General features: G+C 42.0%; 1 protein-coding gene across 1 annotated transcript; it reads left to right on the top strand.

The window, feature by feature from the left end:
• Nucleotides 1-2,155: 2,155 nt before the first annotated feature.
• LOC306980294 (urea transporter 1) lies at nucleotides 2,156-24,446 on the top strand. Its single transcript, XM_079579640.1, has 8 exons — nucleotides 2,156-2,323; nucleotides 10,255-10,444; nucleotides 11,600-11,728; nucleotides 12,033-12,222; nucleotides 22,314-22,461; nucleotides 22,769-22,903; nucleotides 24,038-24,087; nucleotides 24,250-24,446. The coding sequence occupies exons 1-8, from the start codon at nucleotides 2,203-2,205 to the stop codon at nucleotides 24,430-24,432; spliced, it is 1,146 nt and encodes a 381-aa protein (XP_079435766.1). The 5' UTR covers nucleotides 2,156-2,202; the 3' UTR covers nucleotides 24,433-24,446.
• Nucleotides 24,447-25,125: the final 679 nt, after the last annotated feature.

Genomic DNA, 25,125 nt, shown 5'->3' on the forward strand with positions numbered 1-25,125 from the left:
CGAGCGGGGGACAGCGGGGACATAGAGAGGACGAGCGGGGGACAGCGGGGACATAGAGAGGCCGAGCGGGAGACATGGAGAGGCCGAGCGGGAGACAGTGGGGACATAGAGAGGACGAGTGGGGGACAGCGGGGACATAGAGAGGCCGAGCGGGGGACAGCGGGGACATAGAGAGGCCGAGCGGGGACATGGAGAGGACGAGCGGGGACATGGAGAGGACGAGTGGGAGACAGCGGGGACATGGAGAGGACGAGTGGGAGACAGCGGGGACATGGAGAGGACGAGTGGGAGACAGCGGGGACATGGAGAGGACGAGTGGGAGACAGCGGGGACATGGAGAGGACGAGTGGGAGACAGCGGGGACATGGAGAGGACGAGTGGGAGACAGCGGGGACATGGAGAGGACGAGTGGGAGACAGCGGGGACATGGAGAGGACGAGCGTTGGCATGAAGAGAATCAGCATCATAATAATGTCCTGGTTCTGTCCACTCAGAAACAAAATCCTGATCTTTCTGGTCACATTCAAACCTGAGACTTGGTTCGATTGGAGACCAAAATTGTAACATTGTTTCATTTTTTCAGCAGGCGCAGTTTGTGTTCACACCTCTTTATTGTCAATCGAATCCTCATTTTAAATGCAGTAATCACTGCACGCCTGCGGGGGCGCTGTATCAAAATGTTCTACAGATCAAACTCCACTTCCTGCACTTTTTAATAAGGCAATGACTGTAACTGCACTAGGAATGCACGGATCTCTTTACATATAAAACAGGAGCAGAAATGAGCCAATACACGGTGCAGCGAGGCAAAACCAGGACTAAACCAGGACTAAACCAACTGGGACTAACGCAGGACTAACAGACCACGGAGAATTTGTCTTCACATGAACTGTGCTAGCTCTAATTGTAGAGGATCTGAACATGCATTCTCATTTCTCGTTTTAAATAGATCAAAATGAAATAGATTCAGTATGAATGTTGTGATTGCCCCCAAGGAACAAGGACTTTTCCTCCTCTCGTGTTTTGTGCTTCATGGAGACATGCTGAGCTCGAAGGTCCCGGACGCTGGTGGGCCTTCAGCATCTTCAGCGTTTTGCACTATGTCCACACTCAAATCTGCTGCTAACACTGAATATGTGAATATGCTCACGCTGTTCTGTGGCAAATTGTTGTTGTCTTTATCATAATTTAAATTTAATCGATTGAACAGAACCTGTTCATATGGCCAATAAAACGAAACTGATTCTGATTCTGAACTTTGGCTCCCTGGTTTTGTTCTCTCGGAACCGGATCGAGACCCGCCTTTTCAACAGGACCAGAGTTCGCTCTTTTCAAGAGGGGGTTGTGAACGCACCAGTCTGCTTTAAGTCAATCCAGTGTTGAACCAGCCACAATTACAGTTAGCACCAAGTTGTTTTGGGACATTCACTCTTCCCTCTGTTTGTTTTGTTCATATAAGGAAATAAATAAAGACATTTTCTATCAAATGTGTGTTGTTTTATTATAGCATTGATGAAAGTGATAGTCTGGAAGTTTTAAATGTTTTATAAAATGTGCAAAATCTACCACCTGGTCTTGCATGGGCTTTACCCAAATCTAAAAGCTTCTTACAGCTTATAGGCCAGCCTCATTTGAAAGCATAAGACCTCCAAAACTGATCTAAACAGATCTTTTTCCTCGCTTAGCTGCTGTTGTTGTCGCTTTTTTGTGGAACATTCATTCCTTTTTTCGTTAAGCCTCATATAGCTGTAAGTGTATCCGCCCCCAGTAAAACATCACTATGAAGGGTGCTGGCACTTGGCCTAGCACATGTATTATGGAATATCTGTACCAACATTTGACTCTGTCCAAACATGGACACACTCTTAGACCGCTACAGTCCACGGCTGAAGAGAAATGACTTGATTAAACAGACAAACTCTCTTGAGTAAAGTCAGAAACTCCGAAAGGGATCCTCATGTTTGTGTCCTGGGCAGAGTGGACGTGGGGCGGGACGTGAGAGGAGGGAGGAGGAGAGGGGCCGGAGGAGCCAGGAGATTGAGAAATGTGCTGGACCCGGAGCGGTTGGACTTTGGCTCGAGAGCTCCGTGAATCTGTGACTGCTGCACTGGTTTATAAGTGACCGCGAGGAGAGGTGGACGGCGGGGGGGACAGAGAGAGAGAGGACACCAGAGTGGACTCAGAGGACAGCCTGTGAAGAGGATGTGGATGGACAAGAAGAACGACGCGGGGGACAGCAGCAGGGACACGAGGACTGGCTGGGTCCAGAAAGTCCACCTCCGGTGCATGGGGGACATGCTGCATCTGGACACACTCATGCAGGGTAAGGGCTGCTCCACATCGCAAGTTACATTTCTTGCATTTTGTAAAAAAAAACTGGACTCTAAGCCATGACACGTTTACTGTAAACACACTTGTGGCCTGTGGAATGTTGGTCCACTCCTCTTCAGCACTGATGGGTGATTGATTCATGACTTCTAACTACAGTAATCAAGCAAGAAATGAAAAAGTTTTCATTTTTTATTGCTGCTATTTGACTTGTAGTGGTGTTGTTCAAAGTTGACTTTAGGAGGTTATGATTATTGTAGCAGCGCACACACTTTTAAAGCTGGTAGTAGTTTCATGTTTGTACTTTTGTATAAAGTCCAAATCCTGAGTTAGTGGCCCCCTTGTCCCTCTGCTGCCTGTTCCTGCTCCAGTCTGTAGCTGCACCTAGAGCTGAGAGAGGATTTAGTTGATCTACAATGGGCCTCAAGATCTCGTCACGGTCTCTCTGTGCTTTCAAAACGCCGTCAATAACACGCTGATGTGTTCACATGTCCACATCAACACCCTGATCAACTGTATGAAGGAGATGTGCTCTACTGTCACAGCAGACACTCACGAGGATAAATATGCACGTTTTGGGCAAGTGCAACTTTGCTTTGTCAGACTATATTTTAGATTTTAGTCTGTTTGTATCACATTGGGAAAGCGTAAATACAGTGGAGGAAGTCGTGATATTGCCCTGTTAACAGTTGAGTAAATAATACACAATAAATGGGAAAGCTGTGCAAGTACCAAAATTTGCAGTACAAAATACATCAGAGTGAAAAGCAGAAAGTACACACATCACCCCCAAACACACCTCACACATATCATAGGTCTTGGCTTTCAAATGAGGTATCACACTGGCATACAAGCTGCAAGCTCTCCAGTCAATACACTTTGAGATTTGGACATAAATATTGGTTAACCCTGACCCTAAGGTGGCAGTAAACAGGATAAAGGAACAGGCCACTGTTTTTTCCATAATGAGATATGTTCTTCCCTGAGCTTAGACGAGTTGATGCGTAACTGCCTGGTCTTTTATGTGTGCGCTCAGTCATGCAAGCATTGTTAGCATTTAGTAGGGCTTTTTTGGTAATCGATTAATCAACCGATTATTTTCACGATTAATCGATTAATTGCTTGGCTGTGAAAGATGCATGGAAATTGTTTTTTTTCAATTTTTTATCACATAAAGCTGAAGTGGCACGGCTTGTTGATGGAGTAAACTTTAAGTAAACGTTTGTAGGAGGCTCTTTGTGCTAATTCTGCTTTCTGACTGGATGAGACAAAGACATATATTTATGAAATTTACAATGTACAAAACACTGCAGACCCTAACTTTTTAAAAAAAAATGTAGGTTTTCATCCAAAATACATAATTGTCATGTCTTTTTTGCTCTATTTTAGTCTGGGTTTACTAGAAAACGATTAATCAATTATTGAAATAGTTGACAACTATTTTAGTAATCGATTAGTTGTCGATTAATCGATTGGTTGTTTCAGCTCTAGCAGTTTTATTATAATAGAGTTATGATAGAGTTATGATAAGTTATAATAGAGTTATAATAGAGTTATGATAGAGTAATAATAGAGTTATAATAGAGTTATTATAGAGTTATGATAGAGTTATAATAGAGTTATAATAGAGTTATGATAGAGTAATAATAGAGTTATAATAGAGTTATTATAGAGTTATGATAGAGTTATGATAGAGTTATAATAGAGTTATTATAGAGTTATGATAGAGTTACCTGATAACGGAGCTCAATTGTGATGGTCCAGACCAAGGTTGCCAGACTCTCAAAACAAATATATCATACCAAGCTTCCAAAACTATCGTATTTCCACACAATCTATCGTACACTATAAACATGTCAATAGCGCTGTTGCACCTGCGCAAAATATGGCTCATATCATCACCTCCCCTAATACACTATCCCATTTTTTACATTACACACACACATGACATGACAAAATAGGCCTCACCTAAGAGATGGCTGCAGCCAAGGAAGGAGGATAATGCGAACTGTAAAACTGATTCAGGAACAGTCTCTCCGTCTGGCAGCAGATATTACACCTACGTGAATACGGAGGCAAAGTCTGACTCCAGATCAGAGCGAAAGCAAAGTTCTGCTGAGAGGGGACAGTGCACTTTACCAGACTTTTTCTGGCGCTCTGAAATTATCAGACATTTTGGGCTATTGATCGTACATCGTACAGGGGTTAAAATTATTGTACAAATACGATAGAATAGTTATCGTACGTCTGGCAACCCTGGTCCAGACCCTTGTACGAAACGCAATAAGTACAAGGATCTGGTAAAACCAGGCCAGATCCGACTAAGCTCTTTACATGAGTAGTTATACAATAAAGTATAGTCACGCAAAATTAAACTAAATGTCGATTTTCTAGGCGGATAAAAAGGGGAACTATATTGTAAGGCATAATAACACCTTAGGAGCACTTTGACTTTGTGGCCAGACCGCCTTTGCTCTGCCCAGTCCCGTCAGACCTTGGAAGCTAAGCCTGGAAGGGCCTGGTCGGTACTTGGATGGGAGACCGTTTAGTAACACCAGGAAGCCTAGCGAATAGAGTGAGAGAGTGAGTGGTTGGTGGTGGTCGGAGGGGCCGATGGCGCAGACCGGTTGCCTCGCTTCCGTCAGTCTACCCCAGGGCAGCTGTGGCTACAATAGTAGCTTACCACCACCAAGTATAGAGTGAATGAATAGTGCAATGTAAAGCGTCTTTGAGTGTCCAGAAAAGCGCTATATAAAACTGATGCATTATTTGACGTCCATGCAGTGAAGTCAACTCGTCTAAGCTAAGGTAAGAACATATGGCTGCCGTTTACAGTGGTCCACTCCTTTAAAATATAGTGCAGTAAAAGCAGTATTTGTTAGTAACAGAGTACCTGTATTTTGAATACTCATTTTCAGCAACTGTATTACAGTGCAGTTACACTTTCATTTGAGGATATTTAGAATATAGTTACTTTCCTAAAAATCAAAGGAATACAATTTTTAAAAAAAACATGCTCATGTCTAAAAAAAACATGTCTAACAAAGTGTGCTGTATCAAAAAAACAACACCCATGAAATGATCAGGGAGTGACGCTTGTTTTTAGTTTAGCTCCATTTAGTTGATTTTGTTGATCATCTCAGCTTTATATAGCATAAACATTAATGAGGAAGAAGAGGTGGTAAAGTTTAACTCTGCAATGCTTCACTTTGAAAAATCACTGATCCGTCTCTCCTCCCAAAATACAAATAAAGGTTTCACGTAATGCACTGTGATCTGCTGCACTCCTGGTGTGTTTGCAAAGTGCTCTTTTGTAGAGATGTCAAGATGAATCAGTTTTACAATGAGCACAATTATGAAAGGACGCGGGAGGTAAGAATGTTAAAAGGCCACAGTTACCGGTGAAATTACACACGCCAACTCACACGGCACAAACAACACGTAAACTCACCCATAGGAATCCAGAGTAACATCCAACTAAAAAACGACTGAAGGCAGCAGAGTGGGACCTTTTTAGGGATCTAGAAGATGACCAAGGGGTTGTTGTCGCTGATAGACATTCTACGTGCAAAGCCTTGTGTCGGAAAGTTGCAGCAAAAGGCGACGATAGGTCCAATATGAATCAACGTCTTGGAGATAATCCTTCACTGTAAAAGTCAAGGAACAGCTGCGTAATTCACAATAAAGTTAAATAAGTTCATAACAGATGCTTTAACACTAGCATATCTCTGTTTTCAACCACGTCCAGTGTTTTAGATATAATACACATCAATAGTATTCAGAACAGTAATACAGTACTCTAATTGCACAAAGAAAAAAAATGCATTTTAAGGCAAGTATTTGGTATTCAGAAAAATAAATGCAATTTCAAAGTATTCTCCTCAACACTGTGTAAAAGTACAAAGTTATCAACACAAAGGCTAATCCAGTAAAGATCCTCAATAGTAAGTAAACTGACTCTGATACTGATCATCAGAGGGGTCAGTAGCAAAGTAAATCTACTATGTTTGTGGCTCTGTACTTTACTTGAGTAATAGTTTTGGATAAAACGCATTACTTTGACTGTACTACATTTGAGAGAGAAATATATACGTTCTACTCCGCTGTTTTGATGAACACTCCAGAACAGCAGGTGGCGCTGTGTAGTGCACTGTCAATGTCACTGACTCGTGACAAAGAACAAGGGTTGTGTTGCCAAACAGGTGTAGTATTTTCTACAGCAAATACATCAGTACTTTAACTCAAAGGTCCTATATCATGCAAAATCGACTTTTTGGAGCTTTTAACCATGTTGTTGTGTTACTTCCTTATCAAAAACACACCCAGAGTGTTTTTTGGCTTCATCCACGCAGTTCTCTAGCCTGGCTAACACCAGACTAAAATCACAAGTGATATTTAGTCTGGGGACCACCAATTCCTTTTCTCGTAGGAGAGGTGTGGTTTACGATCGTCCATAGTCGTTTATTGGGCGATATGAAAAAAAAAAAAAAGTCTATCATGCGTCTGCACGTAGCCATAGCCAATCGTATCATCGTATCCGATGACGTATGACGTACCCGCTGTAAACTTTTGAGATAAACTATTTAGAACAAGGTCTAAAACTTGATCGAAAAATACCATTGTGTCTGCTGCTGTCATGTTGGATCCGTAAATAAACTTTTTAATTTTAATCCGTAAATAAACTACAAGCTTCCGTATGAATAGCGTGTCATCGTCTTGCCGGCCCTCCTCGCTCTGTAATTTAATGCCTTATGGCCTGATTTTAATTTATAAAACAGCTTCTTATTTATTTATTTATTTATTTATTTATTATTTAAGTTTATTTGAATAGGGACAAGTATGTCACATAAACTCATGACATACTACAACATTTTAGCCAAAGCTAATTCTCAATGTCCGTCCCCAGTTGGGCCTTCACAAAAAAATTAAACGATACATAGTTAAAACACATATCATAAAAATACAGCACAACACTATGTAAACACAGCAGAGCAGACGGTCAGTGGTCACATATCTGACCTCTGATTAAAAAGTCTTTAAGTTTGTGTTTGAAAAGGACCCAGTTTGACTCTCCCTGCAGGTCAGTGGGTAAACTGTTCCAGGTTCCCGTTCTGAGCTCCTCTAGTCCTTGAACCCACAGCCCTGAGTGGAATTATACACTCACTCAAGACCTGTGGGGCTGGTTCGAACATTTATGCATCAGCTGCAGCTGGGAAAATGTGATCAAATTTTCAAAAGATAAAAAGTAAAAAAGGATTTTTACCGCTCTGTTATAAATCATTTGTATTGGCCTGACTGTAGTGGCGGTGAGACCATGAGCAGATGCAATAACTAATATGCGAGAAGATCATGGCGTGCATGAAAGTGTGAGCAGCATGAAACGGGAGGTCGTCCCTGATCAGTCTGAATGTGTAAAGATTTGCTTTGGCCACACGACAGATTTTTTGATGTGTCAAATTTAAGTTGAGAGTCAAGTACAACTTTACCTCTGAGACCTGCTGGATCATATGACCATTTATCTGTAAATTTAGTTCTTCGGATATGGACTTGAATCTTGAGGCAAAGCAAACTGACATGTTTTTTTTTAACATTCAATGACAGACTTGTGTTTTGAAACCAAACCGCCACAGTGTTTTGCCAGTTCCTCAGAAACTGCATGCACACTTTTCCCTCACACATAAACCACTGCATCGTCAGCGTACATCTGAAATCCTGCTGTAGGACATGAGTCTGGCAGATCATTAATGTACAATGTAAAGAGCAAGGGTCCGAGAATGGACCCCTGCGGTACACCTGTGTTCATTTTTAAAAATGTACACATTTGATTATTGACCACCACACACTGATCTCTCTGTTCAAGATATGATTTGAACCACTGTAAAGTTAATGTTGTAAAGTTGAGAGTTGAGTTGTTTCATTATTTCTGTTGGAAGAAATAAATAAAGATGTGCCCGATGTGTCCGCGCTGACCCCTGTAGCGAAAACAAACGCACCCCTGAGCATCTGAACAGATGCCATTAATGCTCCGAAAGTTGTGAAGAAGGAGCTCTTTCTAAACTATTTTGGACACACTTGTTCTTTTTTCTTACCTAACAAAAATGTCATGGAGAAAAGCTCGTTTGAGAGGTACAGAACTTTATTCAACCTTCCAAAAGAAGAGGCCACTTGCCAGAAGTTGGAATTTCTTTACAGGATTCGGAGACTATCAGCCAAAATAGTGTTTTTCTGTGACTGTCTCTGATGGATGTTTGGTGAATCTGCACCAGAATCAAAGTGGATTAGTAAGGATTAAACAACGAGGAGCCGCATTAGACGGTTATAATGCACGACGCGGAGTCAAGAACACCACGACGCGCAGCGTCATTTACTAAACTCACTAAATCTGCCAGACTACGGGACTATTTTGTGTGGGTTATTAGCCGGTCACTGAAGGCTGGTCTCAGAGCGAGTCATTCTCCGCAGCTATTACGAGGATCTCAGTCAGGCTCAACGACACAACATCAGCACAGAATCACAACACAACAGGACTAACCCGGAAACACTTTTCCCTGGAAGTAAACACCGATATGCGGCACTCGTGGACAGGAGTTATTTCACTTTTACGCTGTTTAACCTGAAGCTAGCTAGCTAGCTCAACCAGCTCAACTGTTTATGGAAACAGCTGCGGTGGAGTCGCTCACACCTGGGCCCCCCCAACTGAAACTTTTATGTTTGACTTTACTAATCCAGACAAATATGTTTAAATGCAGGATCATTTTATGTACGCCTGGAAATGATGAATAGCCTTAACTGTTTTCAATAGAAATGTAAAGCTCATATGTTATTAACAGTAGCTAACCTAGCTGCTCACTCTCCTCTACAAACATTTAGCAAACGTTTTGTTTTGGCCAAAAACGTTGAAATTAACACAAAATCCATTTCATACGTTCCTGTCAGTCACTAATTACGCGTTTAGCTGATTCAGCTGTGTCATACGTTGCTATGGCGATGCCACAGCGGAGTGATATCCCAGTGATTTAACTACCGGACTACGTGTGCGGTTATACCAAAATAATGCACCAGCCAATCAGAATCCAGTATTCACCCAGACCATGGTATAAACTTTCATAACCAACGCGAGTCCTGTAATGTAAACACCCGATGGAGCGGCCAGGACAGAGCGGTGAATCAAAACGCGTGTTAGCGTGCTGGCTTGTGTGTTAGCGTGTGTGTTAGCATGCTAGCTTGTGTGTTAGCCCTTTATGAAGCTGTGTTGCAGATGTCAACTTTTTACTGCTTTTACTGCTAATTTGGGTGGAGAGAGGGGGCGGAGTTAGCTGAATCGAAGCATCGTGTCTTCTAGGTTTATTTTCTTCCAGAAAATATATATTTCTCACAAAAGGAGAAATATAGGAGTACTCCATAGTGGTAGAGGTACACAATATATCATATAAATGCCTATAGTTTACTTTTCTCTATCTGTTAACATGGGGCTGGAGAAGTCCACATAAAATCAGTTACGACACGAAAACAAAGTCGTTTTTAGGCTGCGCAGAGAAACGGTGCAGTGTTGACATATTGGTGCAACACATTTTACACAAATCAATCTACTAACCATCCGATTTGAGCAGTGAACTTTTCCCCTCGTTCTCCGCTTAATGAACGGGCTTTGCGCTCGACCGAAAGTGTCAGGACAACGGAAGTGCAGAGACAAAGCAAAAAGAGTCCAAAGTGGGCTGGGCGGAATACAGTGAATATGAAGTGCTTTGGCCTGAGTGCTGCCTCTTTGTTTATGTGCATTATTGTAGTGTGCTCTTTGTTGTCTGCTGTCTATCTATCATACAACGTTTAAAGATCCTCTTTCTCAATGGCCCCATGCATGTCCAAACAGCTGAGCGTTGACCCTCAGGCCTCTCGTGCCCTGAGCCTGTGATGTCTGTGTTTCAGATCGGTGGTGGGTCCTGCAGCTGCTGCTCTGGGCGCTCCGTGGAGTGGCCAGGGTCATTCTGGCTAATAACCCCATCAGCGGGCTCCTCATCCTGGCCGCGCTCCTCTGGGCCTCCCCCTGGCAGGGTCTGCTTGGGAGTGTGGGGGTGCTGTGCTCCACACTCACCGCGGTCATCACCGGACAGGACAAGTGAGCGCTTTGAACCAAACACACAAAGGAAGGGGGGGTTAGAGAAGGCAGGCTCCACTGAAGCGCTTTACAGAACAGGAGTGCAGCGTTAGACATAGTCTACGTGACATTACGCTTAAAAAGCAAATAAAAACATTACAAATTCATTAGAAAAGAGAATAAAAATGTGACATACCAAATGCCTTCAGAGTCATCTGCACAGGTAGAAGTGTTTTCAGAGGGGCACTAGCAAGTTAGCGAGTTAAGTTCAGGGTTACCACTAGAGGTGGGAACCACTGGCTCACCATAATGCTAACCTTACGATGCACAAAAATAACCTACGGTACATCATGACTTTTTCAACAGTTTTTTAACACACTGCAATATTTAGCATTTACATTTGTTTGCATGTGATTTGTACCTACTTTTCTTAGATAAATAAGTGAAGAAATGTTCCCTGACTTACTCACTGAAAATGGGTCTATTGATCTGTCATTTTATTTCACTTTAAATAAACAAGAAAACACAGTCCTGCTTCCCAAAAGGAATAAATAATAATGCATGACGTTGGTCATTAATATAGATATCAGAATAAAAAGTATCACTTGATAGTTACATATTCTCAGCACTTTAACTGTAGCCTGTCCAGACAGAATACACGCTTTTCCTCTTCTTCAGACGTGTATCTGGGATCGGGGAGATTCATACCAATTCCTGAAGAGCGTGATTGGCAAGCGTATTAACCAATCAGAGAAAAGCCAGAAAGTTCAACCGGCTTCGTAGTCTAGGCCTCAGACCAGGTCCAGACTAGTTCTGAACCAAGACTAAAACAGGTCTAAACTGGACAAACCAAATGCCATCAAACACCACCGTGTTTCGTCCTGACTTTGGGAACCAGCAAACCCGATTCATTTTTATTCATTTATTTTCATTGATACTTTTGGAATGCATTAAGTTTGGCGTTTATTCTGGATTAGACAGGATTTACACCAGTTTAGATCCATTTTGGACTTGGTTCAGTCCTGATTTGATCTGATGATGAGGCGGTCCCTGCTGTGATCGCCCTGACCCTGACAGGCAGAGCTGTGCTGAAGGATGAGTCTGTAGTTAGAAACATGGCCCCACTCCCTCCCTCACTGCACACTCCCACACACACGTCTCTGCTGTGTGCCGCAGGTCAGAGGTCAGCGCAGGGCTCCATGGCTTTAACGGGATGCTGGTGTCGCTGCTGATGGGGGTGTTCAGCTCGGCCGGGGACTGGTACTGGACTCTCCTGCTGCCCGTGATCCTGGGCTCAGCCACATGGTCAGTGCACACACGTCGCTTTGGTTTGGTCGGTTATTGTTGTTGTTTTTGGCTCAAAAACCTCCTGTTGTGACCAAATTGCTTTTAATTATCCAATCCATCCACTTTCTACAAAAATGGATACAAATCTATGATATTAAAGCAACTCTAAGGGATCCCGTTTTTCTGGTCCAGCACCGATGCATTACCAATTAGAGCCTCTAGATGTGCCCCCCCCAACACACCCCCACATGCCTTTCTTTTAATCTGCTGGTGTGAGCGGGCCCTGTAGAGACCTGTCCCCCTGACGTGTCCGTGTGTGCAGCGTGCTCCTGTTCTCCAGCCTGTCTCCTCTGTTGGACCGCTGGGACCTGCCCGTCGCTGTGTTCCCCTTCAACATCACCATCTTCCTGTTCCTCCTGTGCACCCGCCCCGAGCACCCGTACTTCCCCCGGCACCTGGCTGTCCCTCCTGGGGCTGTGCAAGTGAACGCCACACAGCTCGACGCCCTCCAGGTGAGACTGACTGCGATCGAACAGGACCGTTCACGATGACACTTCTGCCTCTGGCGCTGTCATTTCTCCAAAGCTCTTATTCTCACTTTTCTGTTGCTCTTTTCTTACCTTTTTGTGGCTGTTTTGTTGCATTTTCAACCTTGTTTTAAACTGTGGTGAAAAGAGGTGAAGCCCTATAACTTCCCAAAATTCTTTACTAAACATCCCAGTACGGATGACGACGTGAACAAGGATTAAGACTCGTAAACATGCCCTAATCCTGCAGGGGGCAGTGTTTTTACAGAATGAGTCATGAGAGTGTGTGACTGTGCCCATATGACACTTGAGATGACGTCATGAAAACACACACAGACTGAGAGCGCCATGTGCGCGCCGCAGATGGACCGGCAGCATAATTACACTGTGATGCAGCGGTTACCTAGCAACACGGCGACGTGCGTTTTTAACCGGGAATAACAATGAAACAAATGTCAAGCAGGGGAGATGGGTCGAAGCCGGTCCAAAAATAACAGAATCAGCCAGGCCTGAGACATTTTGGACATTGTGGAAGGTCGGTCCTCTTCCAGTCGCTTTCATTGAGAACTCATCGCTCATTGCCGATGTGAAGCTGATCATCATCAATTTAATTTCAGGCTTTTTAGGGTGCCGGTAGGTTTTCTGAATGGAATACATATGAAACCATGGACCATTGACGTTCCAATCAGCAGTGAAGACCTACGAGAAACCCTAAAAACAAAACACCTTTACTCCTTTACCTTACTCATCTAGGATAACATCTGTTGTAAGTAATAAGTGTGGCCGTCCCACCTTTGCTCTGCCCGGTCCCGTCAGACCTCGGACGCTCAGCCTGAAGGTCTGACTGGCTGCCTTTGCTTCCATCAATCTGCCCCAGGGCAGCTGTGGCTACAACAGTAGCTAACCACCACCAAGTATAGAGTGAGTGAATGATGACGACAGTGTAGCGCTGTGAGAAACTTGGTAAAACAAGCTTGTTTGGTGCAATACAAGTGTAAGGCATTATTGTTATGTTATGAATTATTTTTATTTCAGAGTAGCAGGAAATGATTTTTTGAAGCCACTAACAGGCAGTGACATGTGAGTGTGGCGCCCGTTTCCTGTGATGTGACGTCACTGTCCCCAGTTAGTTGGTGTCATGTGATGTTTTATATCTGTTTTGTTTTGGCATAATCTTTTATCACTAATTGGCGTTTAACAGAGCAAACCATTTGCCTTGTGTGTGAAATGCGCAGTATAAATAAACTTGACTAATACTTGCCACTAATACTCCACTATTGGAGGACGCGGGAGTGGATGAACATCTCACTGCATTACCATCGACAACCTCACGGACCCACCACAGTACGTGCAACTGCGCAGCTGTGAGTCTGAGGTGGTCGTCGTGGGCTGTCTGTCTGAGGGTCGGTTATCATAGACTTTGTGGACTGGTGTGAGCGCAACCACCTGTTGTTGTTGTTGTTGTTGTTGTTGTTGTTGTTGTTGTTGTTGTTGTTGTTGTTGTTGTTGTTGTTGTTGTTGTTGTTGAACACCAGTAAGACGGAGGAGATGGTGTTCGACTTCAGGAGGAAGTCACTACCAAGTGATTGACAGGAGGGTATCATGGACAACACCTCCCACCCACTGCACGGGACTGTAGAGGAGCTGAGCAGCTCTTTCAGTGGCAGACTGAGACACTCTCAGTGCAAGAAGGAGCAGGTCCTTCATCCACACTGCTGTCAGACTGTTCAACAAGACTGTAAAGTAACATGTGCAATAACCTCTGTACCAACGTCACTTACTGACAACCTGCACTAGGACTGTAAACTTTGCACCTCGATATTCTACTTTTTATAGTCTGTTCTAATTTTTATTCTATTTCTATTTCCGTATTATTATAATTGCGCCCCCTAGGATTTTTGCTTTTACTTATTGTGATACCTCTTTTTTCTACTATTTAACTGTTTGCACAATTTCTGTCTATTTTGCACAACTTGAGTGATCTTATTGAATGCTGAATGTAACAAGTGAATTTCTCCGTTGTGAAATCAATAAAGGATTATCTCATCTTACTTTATCTTATAATTACGATTTGGAGAAATAAGACAATGATGTATTAACATTGATTTTGTTTATGCTTCTTTGAACGTACAAACAACACAAACATAACATTTAACATTTTCTCATTTACAGAGGATGTCAAATCTTTCATTCAAAAATAATATCACTCAGGTTGTTTCACCCACCTCCTCATGAATCTGAAAGTAAACTGGATTTGGCCGAGCACAGGCCTTTAAACAGCTTGTCCTGTGGTTCTGCCCCTGCAGTCGCTCCCCTCCTCCTGCACAGTCAGTGAAAGAGCTGGAATAAAGGGATGTTTTATGATTCCCCCAGCTCTGATCCTGCTCCAGCTGCAGCTCTCCTGCCCTGACTGACCGACTGACTGACCGACCGACTGACTGTGCCTTTGAGCAGGAGCCAGCTCTGGGTCTGGGCCTTTCTCACACTTTTCAAACCACTTCCTGCGCTGGCCGGCTTCACGTTGAGCCACGCTGGTTCCATGTGGGAAGAAGGAGGAGCTTGACCGTGTTTTTAAATCTATGGAATGCATTTTGTGTAGTCCATTATCATCTTGTGAAAGCAGTTTTAGAGGAACTCTGAGCCAGTGTGCTGGATCAAAACAAATATGATGATACCACTTGTTGTGTTGGTGAGCACAACTGTCATGCTCACCAGTTATTTATTGCTCTCACCGGCAGTGACGTTTCGGGCCTTTGCCCTTCATCAGGCTCAAGTCTGTAGGAGGAAATCGTTTGTGATATGCCTCTGATTACACAGCATTTTCATTGTTACATGGTACGAATATAGTAGTCAAACTATTGGGATGTTCGATAGGTTTTTTGAAAAGATAGGAGTGAGTTTGGACCACAACAGTTATCTGGTTAGAGTTAGACTTAGGGTTAGCAATTCTGCATATCCAAATCCCAAAGCGTATTGAGTGGAGAGCTTACAGTCTACATGCCAGTGTGATGCCTCATTTGAAAGCCAAGGTCTTCTAGTTTCTAAAACTATGTGTAAGATCTGTGTGAGTGAAACACAACTTATATCTCTCCTGCCTCTGCTCTGCCTGATCCTGTCAGATCTCGAAGCTCAGCCTGAAGGGCTTGGTCAGTACCTGGAGACACCGGGATTAACACCTGGCTTAATTTAGTGAGTGGTTGGTGGTGGTGGGAGGGGCAGATGGCGTAGACTGATCAGCCTTGCTTCTATCAGTCTACCTCAGGGCACCTTTGGCTACAATAGTAGCTTACCAGCAGCAAGTATGGAGTGAATGAATAATGCGAGTGTCTTTGAGAGCCTGGAAAAGCACTATAAAAATCAATGCATTAATATCATTATTTTTATCACATTTGCCTTTTCGGACCACATCATCACCCTGACCCTGTCTTAACTCCCTGAGGGCTGTGCTACGAAGCTGCTTGAACCGGGATTAACTCCTCTAACCCGGGTCGACAAAGTGCTACAATAAAGCACGTTATCAGACGGTTTAGTTAACCCTGGGTTTCTCTGAGGATTTGTATGCGGCTGTGGGTGTTAATGTGAAACAGGAGGAGAGACACAGACCTAGTTCATCTGAATATTACAAATCCATCACAAATAAATACAACAGCGCCATGAGTCTGAACTGAGCAGCCCATAAGGAGAATGTTCATGTTTGTTAACACTCTTTAATGCAGCACTCGTACTATTATGTGAGCGAGAAAAGGGCCTATAAGATGTAACACGCTTCTTTATAAAATCAATGTGCGCTCAAAAACAGGAATCCAGTTGCTGCTGGGGGGGGCTTCCTCCTCTTCCCTCTGCTCCACTTCTGCCTCCATCGCAGCAACAGACCCACCCGCCTCCTTCTGTCTCCCCAGAGAAACGTTCAGTTCTCTGGGTCCCACGGCAGCGCCCCTCTGCTCGGGGTAAACAGGCCCATCTCCTCCCTCCGCTCTCCCCTGGCTCTGCCTCTCTCAGCCTCTCTCCAGGAGCCAAACGTGACGTGTGTCCTATTTTTACTCCTGACTGTGGAGACTGTGCTGCCACCTGCACACGCTCAGTACACACTGCCTGCATCAACCTGTTCAGCTTTACTCAAATCTTAAAGCTTCTCAACCGGAGCTCGCAGCTTGTAGGCCAGTGTAGACCTACTAGACTGATCGAAGATTTGTCCTTGCGTTGTCATCACTTTTTCGTTGAATTTTTGGTGCAGTTTTGCCTCGTTTTGGTCACATGTTTTGCTTTTCTGTCTTGTTTTCTTTTTCATCACTTTTTTGTCACCAGTGCTGATGTGCGCCCCCTGGTGAATTGACTAACAGTCTGTAGGGCTGGGCTTTTTGAGATGTTGACATTTATTGGTAATACGTGCTTTCCAGTCATTTGTAATGCCAGAGACATCCTTTTGGTTCGAAAATGCAAAATTGATCGAAAACAGATGAAACAAAATATCCAGTAGTTTCGCTTCTTGATCCTCTGAGGGAGCAAGAAAAGTAAGCCCCTCCCACTTCGCTGTGCAGCTGTTTCAATAAAAAAAATTCATAAAAACAAAGAAACGAATTCCCCTGTTCAGCGCGTGTGGCTGCACTGAAGCTCTGACAGGTTAAGCTTATAGTCACTGCTATAGAACAGCTGCTGGTGAAGATCCAAAGATGACTCAAACATGCGCTCGCGGCTCCAAACACAGCTCCAGGTCTGTTTTTGAAGAATTTGTTGATTTTGTGGTTCCCTAGCCTGGCCTTAGCCATCCGTAAACTCTCGTCAATCATAATTGTTCGTCTGGGTCTGACCTCAGTGGCGGCGTTTCATCGGTTGACTTTCTGCCGACCATTCAGCGAGCGGGGGAGGCGGGGCTTGTAGGTGACGTCAAGAATTTGCGCCGCATTTGTGGGTTGTAGTTTGGCAATGGCGGCGGATACGAAAGTAATGGAAGCTCCTCAATCCACTCTGGCTCGGCTCCAAATATCCAGAAATTTAAAATGAAGCCTTGGAATGTGCAAGTAATGATCCCAAGAGTTATGATAGAGTTATAATCTATAATAGAAAACGCAATCTCAATGGCCGCCGCCTGGGCGCCGCCATGTTTATTTCCCATACCGACTTTGAAGCTAAGCAGGGACGGGCCTGGTTAGGACTGGGATGGGAGACCGTTCCTCGGAGGCTAAGCAGGGAAGGGCCTGGTTAGGACTGGGATGGGAGACCGTTTGGGAACACCTGGAAACCTGGCGACAGTACTGAGTTTGTGCGTGGTTGGTGCTGACCGTATTCCGTCTCCAAAGCTTTGTCTCCGAAAAAAAGTACACGCAAAACATTGCCCAAAACCTGCTCAAACACGAGCCTCTAATCACACGCGCTGCTCCGAGTGATTTATCCTCCGTGTGAGTAAAAGCGAAAATGAAACTACCACTTAACGAGCGCATGGCCTGCACTGCGTAGTTTTTTTCTTTTTTTTTACGTTGCTGCTGTACCATTTGTTTTCTATTTTGCTTTCACGTATTGTGAGCCCAGAGGTACATTTTATTCTAAAGCAGCTTTGAAAGCATTGCCAATTTTATCGTAAGGTTATAAATACTGTCGAACAACGATCATTAGGCTATTTCAGTTCAAAACCAACTTATTACTTTTTTTATTGTACATTACCGTGATGCACCAAACCACGGGTCCTGCACCGTGAACCAAACCGTTAGAGCTGAACCCCTAAAATGTATCCATAATTATTCCACTGTCTCTTGAATTCTATTCCCTGAGTTTAGCGAACATACTGTCTTTGTAGTTTATAAGAAAGGAGTGTGGGTGCATCAAACACTCCAATTGCAGTTTGTTTGAAATTATTTTTAGCATTCATTATTTGAAACATTTGTAGTGGCCATAGTTTTTGGAATGGGTTGGGAACCACTGGTCTACAGCTGAACTGTGTGACGGGTTGGACATTTCTTTGTAATAACTCATAATCTCAGAATATCAAATGTGGAGACTAGCAAGGCCCGGCCAAAGGCCGGGTCTCAGCTAGTAGAGTTGTAATAGTTATGATAGAGTTATGATAGAGTTATGATAGAGTTATGATAGAGTTATAATAGAGTTATAATAGTTATGATAGAGTTATGATAGAGTTATGATAAAGTTATGATAGAGTTATGATAGAGTCATGATAGAGTTATGATAAAGTTATGATAAAGTTATGATAGAGTTATGATAGAGTTATGATAGAATTATGATAAAGTTATGATAGAGTTATGATAGAGTCATGATAGAGTTATGATAAAGTTATGATAAAGTTATGATAGAGTTATGATAGAGTTATGATAGAGTTATGAGAGAGTCATGATAGAGTTATGATAGAGTTATGATAGAGTTATGAGAGAGTTATGATAGAGTTATGATAGAGTCATGAGAGAGTCATGATAGAGTTATGATAGAGTTATGATAGAGTTATGATAGAGTTATGATAGAGTTATGATAGAGTTATGAGAGAGTCATGATAGAGTTATGATAAAGTTATGATAAAGTTATGATAAAGTTATGATAGAGTTATGATAGAGTTATGAGAGAGTTATGATAGAGTTATGAGAGAGTCATGATAGAGTTATGATAGAGTTATGATAAAGTTATGATAGAGTTATGATAGAGTTATGATAGAGTTATGATAGAGTCATGATAGAGTCATGATAGAGTTATGATAGAGTTATGATAGAGTCATGATAGAGTTATGATAGAGTTATGAGAGAGTTATGAGAGAGTCATGATAGAGTTATGATAGAGTTATGATAGAGTTATGATAGAGTTATGAGAGAGTCATGATAGAGTTATGATAGAGTTATGATAGAGTTATGATAGAGTTATGATAGAGTTATGAGAGAGTTATGATAGAGTTATGATAGAGTCATGATAGAGTTATGATAGAGTTATGATAGAGTTATGATTGAGTTATGATAGAGTTATGATAGAGTCATGATAGAGTTATGATAGAGTTATGATAGAGTTATGATAGAGTTATGATAGAGTTATGAGAGAGTTATGATAGAGTTATGATAGAGTCATGATAGAGTTATGATAGAGTTATGATAGAGTTATGATAGAGTTATGATAGAGTCATGATAGAGTTATGATAGAGTTATGATAGAGTTATGATAGAGTTATGATAGAGTTATGAGAGAGTTATGATAGAGTTATGATAGAGTTATGATAGAGTTATGATTGAGTTATGATAGAGTTATGATTGAGTTATGATAGAGTTATGATAGAGTGATGATAGCTGCTTCACTTACTCAAGCGCATTACATACGTCACGACCAAACTCTCCCACCTGATAACGGAGCTAAATTGTGAAGATCCAGACCCTTGTACGAGGTTCTGGTAAAACCAGACCAGTGGTTCCCCAGTCTTTCACCACCTTCTTAAGATTTGGAATAATCCGTCTATTAAAATTCAGGGTACTAAATTAATGTGGAAAACTTGGATGGATGGAGGGATTGAAGCACTGTCAGATATTATTAGCTCAAGTAATATATCAACATTTGACACATTGAAGGTTAAATTTAAACTAAAAGACTCAGAGATATTTAAATATATGCAGTTAAAAAATTGGATCAAAGAGAACTGTGATATAGAGAATGATGTTCCAGAAAAGATAAAGACCCTTTTGGAACAAAGTAAGAAAAAGAAAAAATGTATAAGTGTTATTTATGATTATCTCAACAATGCTGTAATCAGCTGTGATTTGTTAAGTAAAATATATGAAAACTGGGACAGGGATATAAAGGACTTCAATGCCAAAACAAAATGGAAGGAGTGCTTAAATCTAACATATAAAGCCACAACCAATGAAAATCTTAGATTGATTCAATATAAATTGATGACTAGAATTTATTATAGTAGGGATAAAATTCACAAGTTTGATGCATCCTCCCCCCCCACCTGCTTAAAGTGCGGTAATAATGACCAGCTAACTCACTCATTTTGGTACTGTGACAAAATAAAGAAAACCTGGTTTGATATTGAGAAATGGCTCTCTAACATCTGTAAGCAGAGATTTGTATTCACACCAGAAGCCTGCTTACTCCAAAATGTGACAAAAATGAAATATCCTATGGGATGGCAATTAATACTTTCCTCATTAGTCTATAAGAAGCTGCTGTTACAAAACTGGAAAAGCACAGATACCCCAGGGTTGGATAAATGGAAAAACTTAATGAAATATTATTTAAACATTGAGGAAACTATGTCAGTAGATCATAATAAACAAAAACAGTTCAACTCGGTGTGGAAAGCAATATTTGATGCCCTGTAACTGCCCCAACTCTAGCTCAGATTAACTCTTTTTTTTTTTTTTTTTTCCTTTTAGTGGTTGCTAATTCTAATTTGTAATGCTAAACTTCTTCTTTTTTCCTTTTTTTTTCTTTTACAGTTCATTCAAAGAAGCACCACCAGTGTAACGTGTGCGTTTTTTGTGTGAATGTGTGAATGAATGAGTTATTTTTCTTTTTGTTTGTTTTGTTTTTCGTCTGTTTTTTTGTTTTTTTTGTTTTTCGTCTGTTTTTTCTCGTCTTGTTTGTGTCTAGTCTTTTGTGTTATTTGTCTAAATTGTTTGTCTTGTCAATGTCCCTTGTCTTATATGTAATAAAGAAAAAAAGTGTTTGTAAATTGAAGGGGAATGTACATTTTGGTTTTCTTTCCCCTCCCCCTATTGTTAGGGGACATTGTTTACTCTTGTTTACTTGGATGGAAGACCAGATGTCTGTCTGCCCTGCCATTGTGCTAATGTTTTAATTGCATAATAAAAATAATATAAAAAAAAAAAAAAAAAAAAAAAGAAAGCTAAGACCGATTAAACTCATCTTAATGGAAAAAAAAAAAAAAAAAAAAAAAAAAAAAAAAGAGTTATGATAGAGTTATGATAGAGTGATGATAGCTGCTTCACTTACTCAAGCGCATTACATACGTCACGACCAAACTCTCCCACCTGATAACGGAGCTAAATTGTGAAGATCCAGACCCTTGTACGAGGTTCTGGTAAAACCAGACCAGTGGTTCCCCAGTCTTTCACCACCTTCTTAAGAGCTTAGCAGTTCATCTGTGTTATCCTCCAGTGAGCGTCCATTAGCCAGAACATTAGTAGGGACGGAAACCTTGTGTGGCTTAGCTGTGAGTCTTGCCCGGTTACCTCCCCTTTTGTCTCTTCCTTGTTTCCTGTAGCTCCTCTTGTGACGCCTCCTCTGTGCTGCAGGTGTGGGGGCTCATGGTGCCTCCTCAGTGTCTCAGAAGAAGAAATGTGTAGGTCTCAAATGCGTTTAGCTCATATGCTAGCTGTTTACTTTTAAAAAGCTGATTCTTCAGGTCCATTATGGACTCTCTACAGGAATAAAAATCCACCGAAAACACTGCAAAGCATCAAGAGAAACACTGTGGAACACAGAAAAAGGCAAAACAGCTGTACCAAGAGAGAGGGAGCTTGCTGCTTGTTTTACTCTGACTTTTCCATTGTGAGTAAATATTTTGATCGAGAGATGTACTGATGTAGATCGTCTTGTTTGTTTTTTTCCACAGGATTTTAGGTTTTGTTTCTTACAATTTATGGCATCATTGAAAATAAATCAGACTTTTTCACTCAAATTGTTACTGTTAGGAAGTAAAATATTCTCCACTTTTTACTTTTACTTGAGTAATTGTTTGGTCACTACTTCTAACTTGTACTTGAGTCAAACTACTTCAAAGTAACGTCCCTCTTACTCGAGTAATTATTTTAGCGACTCTACAGACCTCTGCTTGACCTGCGCGAAATGATTTGCCCAAGGACACAATGTCAGTCAGCCGGGAACCCAACCACCAACCTCTGCCACGTGAGCCACTGTCGCCCATTTGTGCCAGGAGTACATCAACAGGTGCACGGAGTGGCCTTGTGTGGGAAATGCGCAGCATGAATAAACTTGCCTTGCCTTACTTGTACCAATAATGCTTCTAGATTTGGGTAAAACCGGTTAAGGTGGGGGCTAGGAGGTTACACAGAGCCAGTCTTCTGAAGTGCAGTGTGAGGGCTGATGCTCCTCTGCCTTGTGCTTCAGGTTTTACAGGGCATCCCTCTGGGCGTGGGGCAGATCTACGCCTGCGGGTCCCTGGGCCCCTCCCTGCTCATCGTGGGGGCCGTGATGCTCTACTCCCCCCTGCTGGCCGTCCACGCACTGCTGGGCTCCGCCATAGGGACGCTGGCCGGTGAGATTTAGGCAAACGAATTAACCAGTGACTGAGTTCAACATTTCTAGAACAGTTTTTGTTGCTTTATCTTTTTTTATATGATAAAATGAAGGAGGAAAACAGGACGAAAAGATGACAGTATCAAAAGCAGATATATATCTTTAGATCCATGTTTTTATGCTGTTGGTCCAGGGACTTGGTTGTTTCAGCTCAAATAAAAAAATATTTTCTAAATTTTTACCCAATGTTTGCCCCATTACTTCCCCGTTTTTCAACATAAACCAAGTATGGAGTACTGGTTTCGGTAAGTGTTTGTGTGTGGCAGGCCTGTCAATGGGCGTGCGCCCCCCCTCGCTGTACGCCGGCCTCTCGGGGTTTAACGGGGCGCTGGGCTGCATGGCTGTGGGAGGACTGTTCTTCACCTTCAGCTGGAGGACGCACCTGTTCGCCATCGCCAGTGGTAAGACCTGCATCCTGGACCAGACTCATCAACAGGCAGCATTTTTTACATTTTAATTTTTTATATTTAGATCCAGAATCCCTCTGAAAAAACTTTGTTACTAATATAATCAACAAAATAAAAGCATATACTGTATTTAAGCCTCACTCTATATCCAATGTTTACATTTTTTTCACTGATTTTGTCAATTTTTATGCATAAAATGTGCATTTTTATGCATAAAACATAAAATGACAGAAAACTTAAATATATACAATGCAATATACGTTTTCTCTAATGTTCAGCAAAAGTTTCAAAATGATAAAATTCTATATTTTATTCATTTTCCTTTTCACCTGCCATGCCTTGCCTTAAAGAGACTAGATGTAAAGTTTGCCATTTTATACTCACTACTGCCACCTCAGGTCATACGTGTAACTGCACCCTCTATATTAAGCTCGTGCATGAAGGCACTTCTGCCCCGAAGTAACACCTTTTTGAGAAACAGTGCAGGATTTTAGAGGCAGTTGTGGTGAACAGATCTGGGCTCATTCTACACATTAGGACATGGCTGGAACATGTAGGAGGAGGAAAATACTTAATTTGACCTTTTTTAAAACTCCATAAAGTCCCTTTAAGTCAAGATGGTCCAGATGGTTTGATTCCTCTGACATAGACCAATAACGTGAGAAAAGTGGTTATGTTTCCATAGAGACCAAATATCTGATCTTAATCTGATTTCTGGAGTTCTCAGATTATATATATTAAAATGTAATCAGATTTTTTTCTGATCTTTCACACTCGTATAAACAAACCGGGAAAATAAAGCAGAGAGAAACAAACACGTTCATCAGTACAGTTAGGAAGGCCACATAGTTTGAACCTGGACGTCTGAGTTTCAAAAGCGTCTCCACTGGGCTCGGGCTCAGGAGGTAACGCCACACTTTGACTGCAAGCCCGAATATGGATCAGCTCCACCTGTTTCTGCAGGTGGAGGAGACTGAAGGGAGGGGTGGGGACAACATTCAAAACTACTCTGGCTCATTCTCTTTTCAGAATTCTGATGTGAATATGAACACATCAGATCTTGTTATTGGGTAATCTGATTACTCTGCCATATAAACGCTGATGATAGATTGTGGTTTCTCCCTGCAGCCTTCTTCTCTGCGTACATGGACATCGCCCTGAGCAACCTCCTGGGAACGGTGCGTGTCACACACTCATCAACGTGTTACTTCACTTAAAAGTAAAGGAAACGTTAATGAATAAACACAACAATGGCTAAATGTCCAAAAGAATGTTTCTGAGTCACATTTGTGCAGGACATTAACGTGACTCTGCTGATATTGGTTTCCTCCTGTGAACAGGTGGGGCTCCCAGCATGCAGTTGGGCAGCGACCATCGTGGCCACGCTCATGCTGCTGATGAACGGCTCTCTGAAAGCTTACCGCATCCCCATTGGTCAGGTGCAGTCACCTGAGCAGAACCTCCGCTCCCGCAACCAATGGGAGGCCGGCAGGAGCGCGGACCAAGACAGCACGGACGTGTAGACTGAGACTCATTTGTACAGAACATTTGTCCAACTGTGTCTTTGTAGATAAAGTCCAGGAGACGTCCAGTCGTCCACATCTCTGTACTTTACTGCCTCTCACCTATGTTTCATTATCGTTCTTTTTTAACCTCTGAACCCCCACCTGAACTGAGCGCATTTTCTCCAGTTTGGCTTTACCTAAAAAAAAATCTAAAAGCTTCTTGACTGGAGAGGGTAAAGCCGAACTGGAGAAAATGCACCCGGTTCAGGTGGGTAGTCAGAGGTTAAAGTTCAATTTGTGCCTACAGTGAGAACCATAAGTTTACATACACTTCATAAAAAGACATATTGGCATTTTTTTCTCCCTGTCTGACATGAAAGCAGAATTAACTTTTATATTTCTTCGGTCAATTAGAATTAAAAAAATTATTTCCATTTGTCAAATTCCAGAAAAATGATAAATAGAATTTTTTACATATTTTTTTTTTTTTATAACTTTTTTACAAAACCAAAAGTTTACATACATTTCATTAATATTTGGGAACATTGCCTTTAAACTGTATAACTTGGGTCAAATGTTTTGGACTTCCTTCCACAAGTGTTTCACAATAGTTATGGTCCGTTCCTCCAAACAGAACTGGTGAAACTGGGCCAAATTCGTAGGCCACCTTGTGTGCCTATGCCTTTTCAGCTCTGCCCATATATTTGCAAC

Source organism: Gobius niger (assembly GCF_951799975.1).
Source record: "Gobius niger genome assembly, chromosome: 21".
NCBI lineage: Eukaryota > Metazoa > Chordata > Actinopteri > Gobiiformes > Gobiidae > Gobius > Gobius niger.